This window comes from Rhineura floridana, chromosome 7 (genome assembly GCF_030035675.1).
Source record: "Rhineura floridana isolate rRhiFlo1 chromosome 7, rRhiFlo1.hap2, whole genome shotgun sequence".
In the NCBI taxonomy this organism is placed as follows: Eukaryota; Metazoa; Chordata; class Lepidosauria; order Squamata; family Rhineuridae; genus Rhineura; species Rhineura floridana.
Genome location: NC_084486.1, coordinates 58715594 through 58733092, shown reverse-complemented (window position 1 = coordinate 58733092; position 17499 = coordinate 58715594). Strand labels below are relative to the sequence as shown.

General features: G+C 38.7%; 1 protein-coding gene across 8 annotated transcripts in view; it reads left to right on the top strand.

Annotated features, from left to right (window-relative positions):
• PTPRE (protein tyrosine phosphatase receptor type E) overlaps positions 1-17499 on the top strand; it is a 216312-nt gene that overhangs the window by 112669 nt on the left and 86144 nt on the right. For 7 of the 8 annotated variants that reach the window (XM_061635662.1, XM_061635661.1, XM_061635663.1 and 4 more), the window contains one exon: positions 14041-14147. The exons of the other annotated variant lie outside the window; for it this stretch is intronic. In XM_061635662.1, coding sequence (XP_061491646.1) covers positions 14041-14147 — 107 coding nt within the window. The remainder of the gene's footprint in view (positions 1-14040; positions 14148-17499) is intronic. 8 annotated transcript variants of the gene reach the window in all.

Below are 17499 nucleotides of genomic sequence, written 5' to 3'. Positions count from 1 at the left end.
ATTTTGTTTAGTAAATTATTTATCCCTGCTGGTTTTAATTGTACTTCAGTTATCTTGCCTTGCTCTAAATATTAAAAAAATGATCCATATCTACTTAGCTTTAAAAAAAAAAAAAACTTTAGTCACTGAGGATCAACTGGGAAGACAGTTGACTAAATCTAAATCACACTAGTAGAGGGGCAAGTAAACAGGCATTTTCTAATTTAATTCTGTTGAAATGGGGATCACAGGAAGAATTATTATTTTTTAAATGGAAGTCAATATATTACCTTTTGAGAAGTTTCTTTTAGTATATTTTACAATGCCCCTATAAATGAAATGTGTGTATTAATTATTCAATTCTGCATGAATGCTCTCCATCATCACCCCATCTTGGGATATTTAGGTGTTGAACCTGGGGATATCTCCAGGCTATTTGCTGCTGCTATTCAGTGCAAAATTAGTGCTTTATGATTTCACCATGATGGAATTACCAGACTTGGACTGCAATCTCATGTATGCCAATCAGAAGTAAGCTCGGCTGGGTTCAGTGGGACTTACTTCCAGGTTGGTATGTATTGGATTGCAGCCTTACTTGCATAACAAGCCTGGTGAGGTAATTAGGGTACTGTTGTCTCAGCTGCTCCTAGCCAAGAAGAGTATCAGGCAAAGTTGTAACTGGATGGGGGCTATAGTCGTTATCTGTGAAGTCATTTTGGACTATAAATGTTACCTAATTGGTGTTTGTCTAATGCAGGTGTTGTGTTGACATCAGAGAGACTTACGGCTCTGAGGCTTCAGTGCACATATATAGGCTATTTCACTGAAATCTGCCCATGGGCTCCTGGGCCTGTCTCATACAACTATCCCTTAAGCAGTAGCCATAGGTGACAAGGAATTCCATGCAAGCAAGTGAGTGGGCTGGCAGAGGAAGTATGGGGTACTCTGTCTCTCTTCTGTGCCCAGCATAGAAAGCAAGCAGCCTGGTAGGGAACCCCCCCCCTTTCATGCCCTGCACAGAACTGCAGCAGGCTGTTGCAGGAGAACTCTATACCTCCTCTGCCAACCTCCAACAGGCTAGAGATTTTTTTCTCCAGGCCAGAAACTTTGTGTAATTTATTTACAAGGCTAAACTGTCTTAATGCATGTTATAGCATGCACCTTAAACTTAATTTGGTTTTAGTAGGCCAGAAACAAGTGACCTGGCCACTGAGTGTGTAGAAAATGGGTGGGGAACCTTTGGCCTTCCAGATATTTCTGAACTACAAATCCCATCAGCCCCAGATAACATGGCATTAGTCAAGGTTGATGGGAGTTGTAGTCCCACAGCATCTGCAGGGCCAAAGGTTCCCCATGCATGGTGTAAAAACTTCTCTGTTCTTAGGTGATGTACCTTCAGAAGGTAATATCTCATTCCTCCTTTTTCAGCTGTATGGTGTTGGACCATGTGTGTTGGTAGGCCACCAGAGGATTAATAAAGCCATATATTTACTATAGCAACCGATTTGGCAGCTGTTAATGCATTGGTTGAACTATAGAAAAATTGGCTATCAAGGCAACCAGGAGCCCTCTTCCATTACTTTAATGCCAGAGGTCTCCCTAGTTTACATACAAGGTGAAGTTTGGTAAAGTGGGTGACTAGAACAGTGATGGATATGAGCTCCCACTTAAGCTAATTTGTTATTGATATCTTAGAATAATATGGGAGTGAGGACAGAAAAGGAATCTACAGAGGGCTTTAAAAGCCATTTCTTTCTTTTGGAAATGTGTTTTACAACTTTGGTGCTCTGAGTGTGTCATTTCGTTCTAAGATTTATGATTTTGTCATCAGAATTCTACTCCTGGAATACCTATAACTGACTTTCAAATGATGGATAGATAAATGGAACTCTTAAATTCTTTTCATGTGTGGCACACTTACCTAAGCAAAATACAGCTGTGGAGGAGATTTGCTAGTGCCTTAGTTTGTTATTATTAGAGAATAAATCAGTGCAATGCTAGTCACTTGAACTCTGCCAATTTAAAAGTCAGTCAGCGGTGAGCCTGACATCTCACTAATGAGTTGGATTATAAAACAAGGCTCATGGAAAGGGAAATTAAAGTCATCTTGAGTTTCTTGTAGTAATAAATGATGTTGTCCATCTGCAGGTCTGCGTATATTTATTTTACCAAAATAAGAAACCAATGATAAATCAGTCTTCAAACTTATATTGAGAGACCTATTTGGGACCACTGTTGTCAAGACCAAAAAAACCACACTGGTGAACATCTAGAAGGGAGCTCTCTGAACTCTTGCTTTACCATTACAAGGCATAACTAGTTGGAAGGGAAGTGTCTTCAGGGAAAAGCAGGTGCCTTTTTTTCTTTAACAACTCTACAATTTGTGAAAAGCCAGCTATGTGGACTGTGGAGCTTGTGTTGATTTTTGTCAGCCATATGAACCAGTAGAAGACAAGCACTGACTGAAGTGGCCTATATTTGTATTATAGCAGTCTTCCTCAACATGGTGCCCCCCAGATGTTTTCTATTACAGGTCCCATAAGCATGGCTGTGTTGCCCCGGGGTTGATGAGAGCTGTAGTCCAAAACATCTGGAGGGCACCAGTTTGGGGAAGGGTCTACTATAGGAATAGCATTCACTTCTTTAAGTGAATCTTAGTAAATATGAATTTGCTATCCTAATGGGCTTGTTTTAGGGAAAGTAGATGAAGGAATGGAAAAGGGGAATTGCTGGTTGGAAGAGAAGGTTCTGCAGAATGCATTGCTTGTCCTGTTTCAAAGGATAGGAGTATCCAGTATTTATTCAATATGTATCTAGTATCTATTTGCTGAAGTAGCACAAATCTATTCCCTTCTTTGAGCTTTGTCTTGAACATTCTTCTGTTCATGTGTTGGATTTAACTTCTATTAATTAATGCTACAAAAGCTCTCTTCGTGTATTCAAAAGATTACATTTGGGCATAAAGTGTGTAGGGTGAGTGTGTATGTGTATGCCTGTCCTGCCTCTAGTGTTGTTGGATGTTCCTGCTCCGTCTCCAGAGTGGGAAGGTACGGGGGGGGGCTTTTGACAGGGATTGATAGCGAAGCATTTCCTTAGTTCAACGACATTTGATGTGGCATCCATACTGACTGCTTTTACAATGTGCATAATATTACATTCATTTGATTCTTTTTATTTTATTTTATTATTTATTACTTATTAATTTGTATCCCACCTTTCCTCCCAAAGGAGCCAAAGGCAGCAAATATCAAAATTTTAAAACAATGGTTAGGATACCTGAATCCAGAATAGTTATTATTTTAAGGATATATCTCAGTTAGCTACAAGTAAAATTAGTAATTGATCCTTAAAATCAAGAACATCTTCCATGGATGAAAATGGTTTCCATGGCCATATTGTAAGCAGCACTAGCAAACTTACCTTGTCACCATTGATATTAAATAGTGTACACAGCAGGCTTTTCACTCATTTTGCATACTGACTGTTAGGAATCATATTCTTGAAGTAGCTGTTTTAGTCTTCCTGACCATTTTTGTATTTGTACTTTACTAAATTCTTGTCCAATATGCTGTAGTCATTAGATGATCTTGAGCTGTCATACTCAGAGTACACATATTGAAATTAATGCACCTAGTATGAGTAACATTGGATATCATCTGTTGTTTTATTTACCTATTTTTTCAGGCATGGCATATATGCATATATTATACAGCCATAAGAGTGTCTGTATACTGTTAACAGCATGGATTTTACTTATTCCATTGTGTTAAATTGCCACCCTGGGCTCTTGCTGGGAGGAAGGGTGGGATATAAATCAAATAGTAAATAAATAAATAAATTGAAAATACCCCTCATGCCATTCAACTGCTTCCCATAACCTCATTTCAAAACAAAACCTTACAAAATTTATAGTCCTGAACTCAGAAATGCTTGCTTAACAACTCTCTGAGTTTTCATGGTGGTATACAAGATACTCAGAGAGAATTGAGAGTTCAAAGTGTAAAAAGAGAGAAAAAAATCCAGACTGCTGTTGGACTTTTTTCTGACAGTGGTTTCATAATTTGTTGAAATTAATAAAAAATCAGCCATGTTCACAGAGTACCTGTAATCCTATTACTGACCTTGCCCCGTACTCTGACCTTCATCTTCTGCAGTTTAAAAGTTAAAAAAAGGCCTGGCTGATTTTTAATTAATTTAAGAAATTTAACATTGGAGTCAGTGGTTTAGCAGTCAGATCCTCTTCAGGGAATTTTAGCTCTGTGAGGGGAATAGGGCCTCTCCTAGCAACTCTCAGCACTGTTCACAAACTACATTTCCCATGATTCTTCGGGGGGAATATTATATTTATATTGTATACGCCCACAGTGTCATTGTTTTTTAGTCTTTTAATTCACCAGTTTTTGTTATTCACCTTTATCTTTCTTGTAGCAAGCTAAAATTCAATTTAATGTTTTTAAAAACAGGCTAATATTTAATCTTTAAAAGTGAAAAACACATTGGCTGCTTATATTACTCTCTGCAGTGACATGAATCACTTCATATTAAACTTGGTTTAAACTGATGTTATGTTTACTGAAACCTTTATGCCACCAAGAGCTATTGTCTCTAACCTAGTCCTTCCATGGTTGAGTGGTTGAGGACTAACAGACTGAAGCTGAATCCAGACAGCACAGGAATGATACTGCTGGGAAATCCAAATGCTCTTGCTTTGTGTGTTATGGACAGAGTCTTGGTTACTCTCTGAGATTTGCAGTATGGAAACAAAATGCTGGATTGTATGGCCTTTGATCTGATGGAGCTTGGCTAAGCTTCTGGACAGCTTTTATTGTAAAGCACCATTTCCGAACATAACTAGAACAGAAGCAGGATGGAATGGTTTCCGTAATGCTATAGTTCATCCCAAGAACCCCCCCCCCAAAAAAGCATATTTGTTTAATCTGACCTTTGAGGATTAGAGTGTGAACATATTGCAAATAATTTATTATTGTATCTTATTGCTGTTGCTTTTAGATTTGGTAGGTTTCTGGTTTCAGGTGTCTCTTAAGACAGCTTGTTTTTATGAATTTTTGATGTGCTAATATTTTTTTAAATTATTATTCAGTCTTGTATTTTGAGTTGCCTAGAAGTTTCTGTTGGGGACATATATTAAATAAAGAGAAATGTACTTTCTCTTTGATATAACTTTGTCCCCAGAGGGTTAGTAATTATTTATATGCTGTGGTGTTCTTAAAAGCAAAACTTCTGCATTCCATTTTAGATTAATATGGTATGTTCAAATTAAGATGTGAATGTGGATTGAGCATTGACAATAATTGTTTTCATATAGTGTGAGAAAGTGAGACATTATATAATCAATAGTAACGTTTTGTCATGGTGAATAAAGCCTAGGATGCTATCAGAGAATTCAATTTAATTAGGCATACAATTCTACTCTAATACAATCTCAGAAAGCCAAATGTCAGCAGCATTTTTCTGAACCACAGGGATCTACTAGAGGCTGCCTAACATCTTCAGATAAAAACTAATTTTCAAACTCCTGATAGGAAGGTATTACTACTAATACACAGCTTGTGAAAGCCTAGTGTGCAGTTAGTTTTCTGTCTTAATATATATATATATATATAAGAAATAAGCACTGTGTTCTGAATGTTCTTCATGCTGAGGTGTGTCTGTTTAATAAAAGGGGGAGAAATATTGAAAATTACAAGCATTGTTAGTTGTTTTCCCATATTGTCATCACATGCATTTTCTTTGCAGATTATTCAACAATCACTGGCATCCATTTTAAAAACATCAAAGCTCCACTTTGACAGGCAGTAATGTAAACTGGAATGGGGGCAGGATTGGTTGGTTCCTCAGGAAATGCTGCCTAGAAATATTTCCAGAGGTTCCCAAATGAAATTCTTAAGTTACTCAGACTTTGTTAGCGTGAGGAATAGACACCTCTAGGTCTGAGATGGATAATTTTTCTAATTTTTCTTCTGCCGAGGACCCCCTTCCCTCAAGGATAACCAGCAGTGGACAGGGCCAGAGCCGCTCTCACCACCGATGCACATCTCCATCATTTGTGTGTGCATCCACATGCATGTGATGCTTTCTCTCTCACACACACACATACACATGCACACACACACATACTCCCTTCACCTCCTGGCTCAGCACTCCACACTTGCTCTCCCACACATCCCATCCATTCTCTCTCTCTCTCTCTCTCTCTCTCTCTCTCTCTCTCTCTCTCTCTCTCTCTCTCTCTCTCTCTCTCCCCACACACCCACACCCACAGCCACCCACCCACCCACACACGCACACACACACGGTCTTTGGGGAGCTCTGAACAGAAATGTGCTTCCCAACCATTTCTTCACTCCAACTCTTATCTCTCTTTGCAACTGCATGCCCTTCTCCCTCCAACATATACCAGGGTGGACTCAGCAATCTTCCTTCTGCTATCTTTTCTGCTCTTCTCCTCCCACCTCCACAATCCTATCCCAGTTGCTTCCTTAGTCTGAAACCTGATTCATATCACTTTGCAGAGAATATATTTCCCCCTTCCTTCCCAATACTTGCTTTTAAAAGCAAAGGTGGAATGATGCTTGGACTCCATAGTTCTTTTCTTTTTAAAGATTTTAATGAGTTCATTTTATAAAATTGGACTTTTATAAGCAGAATATAAATTGGACTTCAAAAATTACAAGTCTTAGGTTGCAATCCAAACCCCACGACCAGTAGCGGCAGGACTTAACAGAGTGATGTAGCCACTGCCACATCCACAGATCTGCTTCTTGTGCCAGCAAAGACAGAAGGGGTCTTTGCTGGCACAAGGGGAGATTAAAAGACTTCTGTGTGCTAGCTCCTAACCTAGAGGTAGCAAAGAGGCCCAGATCAGGCCTGTTGCTAACATATGACAACAGAATGGTTGGCTCAGGATCCAACAGATCCTGTAACACTTCAACTTTGCCCCTCCCCATGTTTCAGAAGTTTCTACTGACTACTACTAGGAGGTAGGTTCTTCAGTACGTTCTGGACTGACCTACCAAATGACTGGTTGGCTGTAGCCTAACCCCATTGAATTCAATAGTACTTCTGAGTAGGCATGGTTAGGTTTTCAGCCTAAGCCTGACTGTGCCTTGTACCTTCAGGATAAAGGAAAGTTTGGGGTTTTTTTTAGCCACATCCAGAAATACCCTGTTAGCATTCTGTCTCTCTTTAATGTTTGGATGTGGTTCTGATTTTCTGATTACTAAACCTCCTTTTTTCTACTATACTAATCTGCTCCTGGGATTTAAACCTTCTGTGCCTGCTTAAAACACTCTACTTGTGCGACAGTTTTTGGCTATAATATCTATTTACCGGCATTGAGTCATCCCCCTCAAATCCTAGAAGGCTAGAGGTAAAACATATTTTGGTGGTAATGAGTGATAACTTCCTTTTTTTGTTTTAGTCTGTGTAATTTTTATTTTTAATTGGGAATCTAATTGTACAATTAGAAAAGCTTGGCAATTAATACCTTGCTTGATCTCTTGCAACATTAACATTTGCTTTAACTTCCATGTGCTATGCCAATATGCTGTTATAATGCTGGATGACCTTAGAAGAATGTTGACCTATAAGCTAAGTCCTTATGCAGTGTACAGAGAAATATACTTACATGTATGAAACAGAGGTGCACACAATGCTCTGTCTAGAGTTATGCACATTAAATAATGGACTGCAATCTGGTAACCTCAGATTTCTTGTCAATTGGTCTGAATTATAGTCAAAGGTAGTATCTGTGTGGGGTTACATATTCAGTGCTACATTGCAGATAAAGGAGAGGCTAATTATTCTACTACTATTCTGATATAGCATCTCTGTTCTTCATCTTACTATTTCATGAACTTGCAGTTATAAAAAACAACTCAATTCATAGAAGTACATTATATTTCAGCCAACCCCCATTCTTTAACATGAGCCTGTATATTGCAGTAGGGGTGTATTATGATATAAGAAATCAGTATACCATTTACATTTCTCCTAATTTTCTTTTTTATTGTCCTGTTGATAAGCTAGTTGTAATTATATCAGATTGTGGTTAATTACTGCAGCTGCATGTCTTGCTGTCATTAGATGAAATTTAGCGCTCCCATTCTTTGATTTGATGGATTGCAACTTCACAGTTCTCTTTCTTTCATGTAGACTTAGGGCAGAGGTACACATCAGCAGTTTTTTGAGCCTCCACAATCATAGGAATTGCTGCATATATCAAGATCTGAAGAGCTACTTCAAATGCCTAAAAGCTTAGGAATGACCAGCAGCATCTTGATTTCCTCCAGCCTTGAACAATAGACACACACATCTTCTTATGTCGTATCAAAAACTGCCTAGTCATGTGGGTCTCTTCGATCCACCTTTTGAAGCACATTGCTTTTCATGAGAGTGTATAACCAGATAAGGTTTGAGGGATCATGGAGAAAAATGGTGTTATGCAAACTGGTCTTTGATTGCATATTGTAGAAAATGCAGTGTAACTATACGACAGTGTGGTAATAATCAAGATGTTCATTGCCATTGCTTGTGGGTTAAATTGAGACAAAATATTTTTATTACAGTACATGTGGTGTTTACCTTCCCAGTTGTGAGGATGACTGTTTCTTGCTAATGGTCTTGCTAACAGTCTGCGTCTGTGTTAGAATTGCTTAATATGTTTTTTAATAATGTTTTTAACTTTTTTAAAAAGTTGTTTTTTAAAATGTTTTTAATGCTGTTTCATTTTAATGAGTTTTAAGATCTGTTTTTATAATGTTTTAAAGTGTTTTTAGCGCTTTGTGCTGCCCTGGGCTCCTGCTGGGAGTAAGGGCGGGATACAGATTAAACAATAAATAAATAAATAATGGTTCCTTGTATGTTTAATGGTATCAAAAGTTGTGGAATCAAGTAAGAGTAACACAGTTGCACTCCCCTGTCCTTCTCCCGATTAAGGTAATCCATCAGGGGGACCAAAGCCAATTGTCCCATAACCAGGCCTAAACCCAGACTGGAATGGGTCAAGATAATCTGTTTCATCCAAGAGTACTTGCAACTGATGCACCACAACTCTCTCAATCAGCTTCCCTAAGAAGGAGGTATTTTCGACCAGGCCGTAGTTGCAACAAGCCAATGGGCCCAGGGTAGGCTTTTTCAGGAGTAGTCAAATCACCACCTCTTTCAGGGCAACTGGGACTGCTCCCTGTCACAAAGAATGTTGATTACATCCTGGATCCAGTCAGTCATACCCTCTTGGCAAGCTTTAATAAGCCAAGAAGAGCAGGGGTTAAGAAGATAAGTTGCTGACTGTATTGTTACAAGCACCTTGTCCATGTCATCAGGCTGCATCAACTGAAACTGATCCCAAGAAGTTGCAGCAGAGTGTAGCCCTATGTAGAACTTGTTACAGTAGTGTAAACAGCAGGTTAGAACATGGATCTCCATAGCAATGCTATCCCTGTCCAAGAACTGATGAATAAACTGTAGCTGGAAATAGGCAGTCCTTGCTACTGATGCCAGGCCTCAAGTAATAATGCTGGATCTAGGAGTACCCCAAGCGATGATGTTGCCCCTTCAAGGGGAGTGTGACTCTGTCTAGAGCAGACTGTAATCCAATTTTTGGACAAGGGAACAACCAACCAACAGTGCCTCAATTTTAGCAGGATTCAGCTTCAGTTTGTTGGCCCTTATCCAACCCATTTCTGCCTCCAGACACCAATTTCAGTTCCAGCACCGGTTCAGAATATGGAGAAATAGAGGTGGGTGCCCTCTACATGAAGCTAACCAGAGTTCATGTTAACCATAATTCCCAGTTTGTACAAAACAGCAAAGCACAATTAATGAAAAGCACAATTAATGAAAAGCACAGTTAGTAAAAGTTTCCATAAGAACATAAGACATCCCCCTTGCCGTGTATGGGGAGGGAGGGGGAGCATGTGAGCCCAGGTAGAGATTATATATGTTTATGTAACTCTAAGTCATGATTTAGCATTAAGTCTGGATGAATATAAGATTTATCATTTTCTTTTCCATTTAGAAAACTTCGGTGCTGTCCTTCCATTCAAGGTGGTTCAGACCGAGGTGATTTACAACATTAAATCAGAAACAAAAACTCTCAGGATTGTCCCACTTGCTTTAGCCTCCCCTATCAGTTTTTAATCAATTCTATACTAGCTTTGCTTCAATGACTGCAGAATAAGGTGGTACCAGACCATTCAGTAGGCCAACAATGTTAAACAAAAATAGAAGTATAATCATACAACACTTAAAGAGAAACAGAACATAAAAACAGCTGTAATAAAAGCACCACTAATTTGGAAAGTAATCAGACAAAGACCTCCGAAGAACTCTAGAAGTGTAAGAGTGGTAGAATAATAAAGGCTTACTCTGGTGCCTGAAAGATTTGTTCCTGTATCAAACTGTTGCAGTGCAGAAGGTCCATTTGGAACAGAGCCTTGTCCCAAGATCTTAATGAGAGATTAACCCCAATTGTGTACCTTCATTAAAAGGGACTCCAGGAGTTTTCATCCATTCAAATATGTATTTTAACCAAACACCTGCACTGAATTTGGTTTTTAGCAAAATAGCAAATCAGGTGGGGAACCTTATGCCCAGTACAGCCCTCTAGGTCTCTCTGGCCCTTGGAACTCTCCACTGGGAACACCCTCTTTCTTCAGGCCACACCCACACTAGACTTGCTTCACATGCTCTTTTGGTATTGTTGCCTGGCTGGAATGTGCCCTTGAACTCTGATAATGATTCTTGCTTGCTTCTCCAGTGGAAGGGGATTTCATAGATGAGGGGCAGGTATCTCAAGCAGCACTGTATGCTCTTGAAGTCTTGCCTTAATTCATAAGCTGAATAATCGATGGTAAGCTTATGATGCTGCCTATATTAGTGATTATAATTGGGAGACAGAGAAGGGCAGTTTATCAAGTGTGCTATTTTCAAGCTATTTATAACTTTAGGAATCATTTTCAGCTATGTTGAATCTTGTGTACTGCCTTATTTATTGCTTCTGTCTTGGAAATATAAAAATAAGCAGAACTTGTTAAACTACTTTCTTATTCTGCAATTTTGATGTGTGTTGTTTTCCAATAGCATCTAAGCATGTTTAAAATAGTGACAAAAGTATTAATGTGAATTTAGTTATATTCGAGCTGTTCCTTTTTCTTCTTTGTGGATCAGATGTGGTCTATATCTTATCTTGAGGCTTGAAAAGGGTTAGAGATAGATACGGCTGACTTATCCTGAGGAGGTTAGAGTGACTATCATAATTGGTTGATTGTTGCCAAATTATTGAAATTTTGCAACGTTATTTTTATTTATGTATTTATTGGTGCAAACATATACATGCCCACGCAGAAGTAAGCCCCAGCCTCTATCAGTGAAGAGGAGCGCAGGAAGTTACTGGCACCATCAATAACCACTGGAAAGCCCTAAAATATATTTCAGGGCACAAAGCCAGAGGCTTTCAAGCCGCAGAATTCAAAAACCCTGCAGCTCTGCGGTGGAGGATCCACCTTTCCATGCCTCCCCGATTCTCTTAAGGATCCTGGTGACCCAGAGGGAGGCACCATTCCCAAGGCCAATGACTGGGCTCCAGGAACCTCCGTGGAATGTTATCTCCATCACTATTGTGAATTTTTTTGGTAACGCCCGTAACAGAAATTTCAATTTTCATATTATTGTTGAACTGATGAATTCCTGTCAATTATAACTTTGCTACTTGCTAAAAAGTGATACTGTCTGGAAGTATCTGTCTATGGCCACGTTCACATCATACTTTTATACCACTTCAAACAGTCATAGTTTCCCTCAAAAAATCCTGGGAACGTAGTTTGATTAGGGTGCTGAGAGTGTTAAGGAGACTCCTGTTCCCCTCATAGAGCTACAATTCTCAAAGTTCCCTGAGAAGAACGATTGACTGTTAAACCACTCTAGGAATTGTAGCTCTTAGTGTTCTGGCACCTATCCTTTGGACTTTCCTCCCTTTAAATATTAGACAGACACCATCTCTGTTGTCTTTTCAGCGCCTGCTGAAGACCTTAATCTTTCAACAACTCTTTTAAGTAGAGACCTTATCCCAGTCCTCATCTTTCTTGAAATTGTTTTTATGATTTTTTAAAGATGTTTTGTTGGTATTATATTTTAAGATGCTTTGCTTTTATTATGTTTTATATATTTATTTTAGAGGTTTGTTGTTTGTTTGCTGCCTGAGCTTCTAGGAAGAAAGCTGGGATATAAATAAATAAATAATAAAGTGGTATGATAGTGCTTTAAATGTATGGTGTGAATGTGACCCATGTCAGCATAACTGTGTTTGGAGTGCAGAATTTAGGTGCTCACTGCTTTGTTTGTAGTGTGTCTAAAAGAAGACCAGCTAGGAATTGAGTCAATTTTTAGATTGTAGTTTATCCTGTTATTACCGAGATTGTCAGTGACTAGTGCAATGAATATGGACTGCTTGAGGCTTAAAAAATATGTTTTGATTGGAGATGTTTGTACAGCACTTTAGGAAAGGCTGATGATGCAACTGGTATTACTGAAGTCCTTGACCCTTCACTATGCACTTATGCCCTTCAAAAGGTTACATCCTGACTTTGTTGTCTCATATTAAAACCAGTAAATTGTGATAAAATTATATTTTAAAACCCTGTGTACTTTTATATTTTTAAATGTACATGCTCTTTTACATAGCTGTCAGGATTTCTGTGTGTGCTGGTATATTTACATAATAGGAAAAATTACAACTAGTTGTTTCCCATTCACAATATAATCCTACTTACCTATGCAGAGAAGTAAAATGCCCCACTGTTCAAGTGTTGAGTGAAATGATATATTAAAATACAGTGGGTTCAGTCCAGTGGGTTCATAGGGCATTGTACCAAGTTATTTCAGAGAAAGAGGAGTGGCCTGAGTATGTCTCCCAAATTTCTGTCCAGCCCTTCCCCTTGGCCGGGTTTGTGTTCATTGATTGAGCATGGGGAGGAGGACCAGATGGGTATATGGGAAGTGTGTAGAGACTACTTATTCCCCATGGTGGCCTGATGCACTGAGTGCCTGTGAACATGAAGGAAGAAGGGGTGGGGGGAAAGGGCTATGTTACACCCTATGAGGTTCCCTCCTCCTGTAGATGCTGCACCCAAGGTGTACCGAATTGGGCCTATTGTGTGTGTGAATTTTGGAGAGGCAAACATACACTGCTGTTCTGTATTATAACATCTAAACATGTTAGTACTCATTTGCAAGGGTATAATTTTGAGATATATGTAAATTGCTTTTTCTATCATTGGAGTTAGTATTGTAAAAGCTTCAACTGTACCACTTCTGACTGCATGTTTTGAATGCTTGCTTATGGAAAAACAACAGCAAAACAACTGTATATAGAAACTAAGATGTCATCAAGAAAAGTAGACTGGAACATCAGCAGATTGTTGCAAAATAATCATTACAATGGAATTTGTTCTATTTTCTGCATACGTTGTTTAATCGTATACTCACTAGAATTTGTGTCAGATTTTTCTTCTTCAACAGCCTGTAATCACTCCCAGTTTTTGTATGTACAACCAAGCAGCAACAGAGGAAATGTATGACTTGCATTTCCTCTTTTTGTGCTTCCCATGTAATATGCAATATGAGAACTGTGCGCCTTTACCATGGTGAGATACTGAAGGCCAAATGTTGGGAGCAGAATTAGAAATCCCTACTTTGCATATTGCAGATGACACTTTGAAAACAGGAAGAGTGAGTGAGGCATGTCCTCTGTTGCACCTTCTGTGTAACGTCTGAAGCGACTCAGAGTAGTAAGTTTTTATTCCTGGCATGCATATAGGAAAGTTTTCTAATCCCTTAATTTTCCAATCTTGGAAAACCTATGGAGCCAAATGGCATAGAGTAAATCTTGGAGCACTAGAGCAGTGGTGGTAAGATTTTTGATGCAACAGATTAAAATATATTTTTTAAAGTCATTCAAACCTCATCTGTGATAATATTAATATGACTTTCAGAATTTATATTAGAATGGGTTTTATATTTTCCTGTGTGTTTGCTTAACAGGTCCATGATGGAATGCTCCTGTTCACTCTTGTTAATTTCCATTAGTTTTCTACACACTGAAGCTTTACATGACAATGGAACTGTGCCACTTAATGATACAACAACAAGTAAGGAAATATTAAATTTTTGGGGTCAGTGTGGGTAAGTCCCTTGTTCATGTAAATCATCTCCATTCCATTGGTTTCAGATGCTGTTGCATGCCTCCAGCTTTAACATTTAAAGCAGTATGTCACATATTTATTATTTATTTATTAAATTTATATCCCACCTTTACTCCTAGAAGGAGCCCAAGGCAGCAACATATCTTAAGAAACATGAGATCAGGCGTGCACATTATCTATAATATGTATGAGTAATGGACTGAATATATTATTTCCCCATTGAGAATTACTGTGTTGTGTTGCTCTACCTTTGAAGCTTCTCTGACGCTTTTCTGTAGTTTTGTAGGAAATTACAAAACCTCCATTACTTACTATTAAGTGCTAACAGTAGATATTTGGTAACCCTAAAGAACAAGGATCAAGCTGCTTTTACTGCTGCCATAAAACCCTTGATAGTTTTATAGCTTTTAATTTAATTTCATTTAATCTAATACATAGAGCAGTAACTGTCGACTTGAAATTAACTAATCTTCCTCATCCTGAACTCCTTGGCATCTGATTAATCTTATTCCAAATGTGAGTTTATTACTTGGATCAGGACCCTCTGATCATCTAAATTTGCCGTCTTAAGTATTTTCAGCACTAGGATCCACATCTAGCTTCAGTCTGCAATATGGACTTCCATATTTTATTTTTTATTATTTTTATTGTATATACCCATCTCTCTCTCTGGTGGTTTTTCCCCTTCTTGCTTTTTTTCCTTTTCTTAAAATAAAAAAATAAATGGCAGATGTGCACCTTGTATAATCCACTTAGTAGGTCCTCACTAGGGTGGGGGAGAAATTCAATTCAGTTTGTATTTAAAGGCAAATACATCAAATTCACACTTTCTGAAACAATACACGAACTGAAACTTAGCTGTCCTTCAAAAATGCACTTCTCCAAATTTTGTAGTGCAGTCTCCAGCGAAGTAATGTGCACAAAAATGCATATATTAGTTGATATAAAATGCAAACATTATATTAGGGAAAATTGCTTTGCAACAATGTGTATGTTAGATAAAGAAGTGTGTATGAGGAAAAATTCACATTAAATGTTGATGAATTTTCATGAAGACTTTTTTTTTAAAAAAATCTCAAACTGCTGTGGAAATGTAGAAAACTGAATTTATGATTGGAAAGTGAGAAACTGAGAGAACCCAAATCTGATAAGACTCGCCCATCCCAGAGCCACCTGCTTTCTAAATCATTTTTGCCACCAGGAGGCATTGGGGGCTGTGCTCAGTGGTAGAAGTCCAAAGTTGATCTTCAGGTAGGCCTGGGAAGATAGGTGGATTGATGCCTGACTTTGGTATAAGAAACCTACATATACCCTAATAAATATTCATTCCCTTCAGATACTCTTGCAAGATAACAGTTGTGAACACTCATCAAGTTTAAGTATTCTGTAATTGTGCCCTTATCAACCTCAGTCAAGAAGAAGAAAATTGGGATTCCTCAAGCTTGGCGAAGACCTCTGCCCTTGTAGCAGAGCTCAGTCTCATCCCACATCTCATGATAGGCTGACAGGTAGACAAGAGTGGCATGAGAGCCTGAAGTGTGCCTTGTGGTTAGGAAGGCATGACTCTGGGAAGCAAATACAGGTCAGGGTGACATAAAAGAGAGCTTGCAGGGTCAGTAACCATCACAACTCAGATGACAGGCATGCGTACAAATTAATCAAACACTGGCTTGGCTGTCAGTCTTGTCACTCATTCCCCTACCACTCCAGGCTTCTGATGACAAACACAGAGGACCATTTTTCAGAAAACAGTTCTCAAGAAGGAAAGGCACATTTGGAGTGGATATGGTAAGGACATTTCCAGATTGACCCTCACTCCTTCTGCATATACTACATTTAGGAACATAAGAGCAACCTACTGGACATAAGAACATAAAAGCAGGCCAGTGGCCCTTCTAATCTAGCATCCTGTTCTCACAGTTGCCAGCCAGATGCTATGGGTAACCTGCAAACAGGACCTGGGTGCAACTGCATTCTCTCCTCCTATGGTTTCCAGCATTCAGTTGGTGGAGGTAGAACGTAGCCATCAGGGTTAGTAGCCATTGATTGATAGATAAATTCATGGAGGATAAGGCTAATTCTTTTAAAGCCATTCATGTTGGTGGCCATTACTGCCTCTTGTGGGAGCAAATTCCATAGTTTAACTATGCACTATGTATAGAAGTATTTTCTTCAGTCTGTCCTCAATCTTCCAACATTGGGCTTAATTGGATGATCCCAAGTTGTGTTAGGAGAGAGGGAGAAAAACTTTTCTTTGCCCACTTTTTACATGCCATGCGTAATTTTATATGCTTCTATCATGTCACCTCTTACTCACCTTTTCTTTTAACTAAAAAGTTCCAAATGCTGTAACCTTTCCTCATAGAGGATTCTTCCATCATCTTGATCATTTTGGTTGCCCTTTTCTGAACTTTTTCCAACTCTACAACTTGTTTGAGATGAGGTGACCAGAACTGCACACAGCACTGCAAGTGCGGTTACATCACAGATTTGTGCAATAATATGATACTGGCAGTTTTATTTTCAGTTCCTTTCCTAATGATCCCTAGCATGGAATTTGCCTTTTTTGATAGCTGCCACACACTGAGACAACATCTTCATTGAGCTATCCACTATGACTCCAAGGTCTTTTTCCTGGTAAGTCACCACCATTTCAGACCCTATGTGAAACTGAGATTTTTATGTCCTGATGTGTATCACTTTACACTTGTTTACATTAAATTGCATTTCCATTGTACTCACTCAATTTGGAGAAATCCTTTTGGAACTCTTCACAATCCCTTTTTGTTTTAACCACCTGTAACAATTTAATATCATCCGCAGAATTGGCTGCCTCACTGCTCACGCCTAAGTCTAGATTGTTTATGAACAAGTTAAAAAGCACAGATCCCAATACTGATGCTTGAGGGACTCCACTTTCTGCATTCCTCCATTGGGAGAACTGTCCATTTATTCCAGCTGTTTGCTTCCTGTTGCTTAACCAGTTCTTGATCTGCAGAGGGACCTTTCCTCTTAACTGCTAAGCTTGCTCAGGAGTTTTTGGTGAGGTACTTTGTTGAAAGCTTTTTGAAAGTTCAAGTATACTCTATCAACTGGAAACCCTTTTATCTATAACCTTGTTAACACCTATGAAGAAATCTAATAGGTTAGTGAGACAGGACTTAGCCTTGGAGAAGCCCTTCTGCATCTGTTTTTGCTTAAGTTAGTTTGTCTTTAACACTACTTCCCACCAGTTTTCCATGAACAGATGTTAAGCTAACTGGCCCATAATTTCCCAGATTTTTCCTGGATCTCTTTA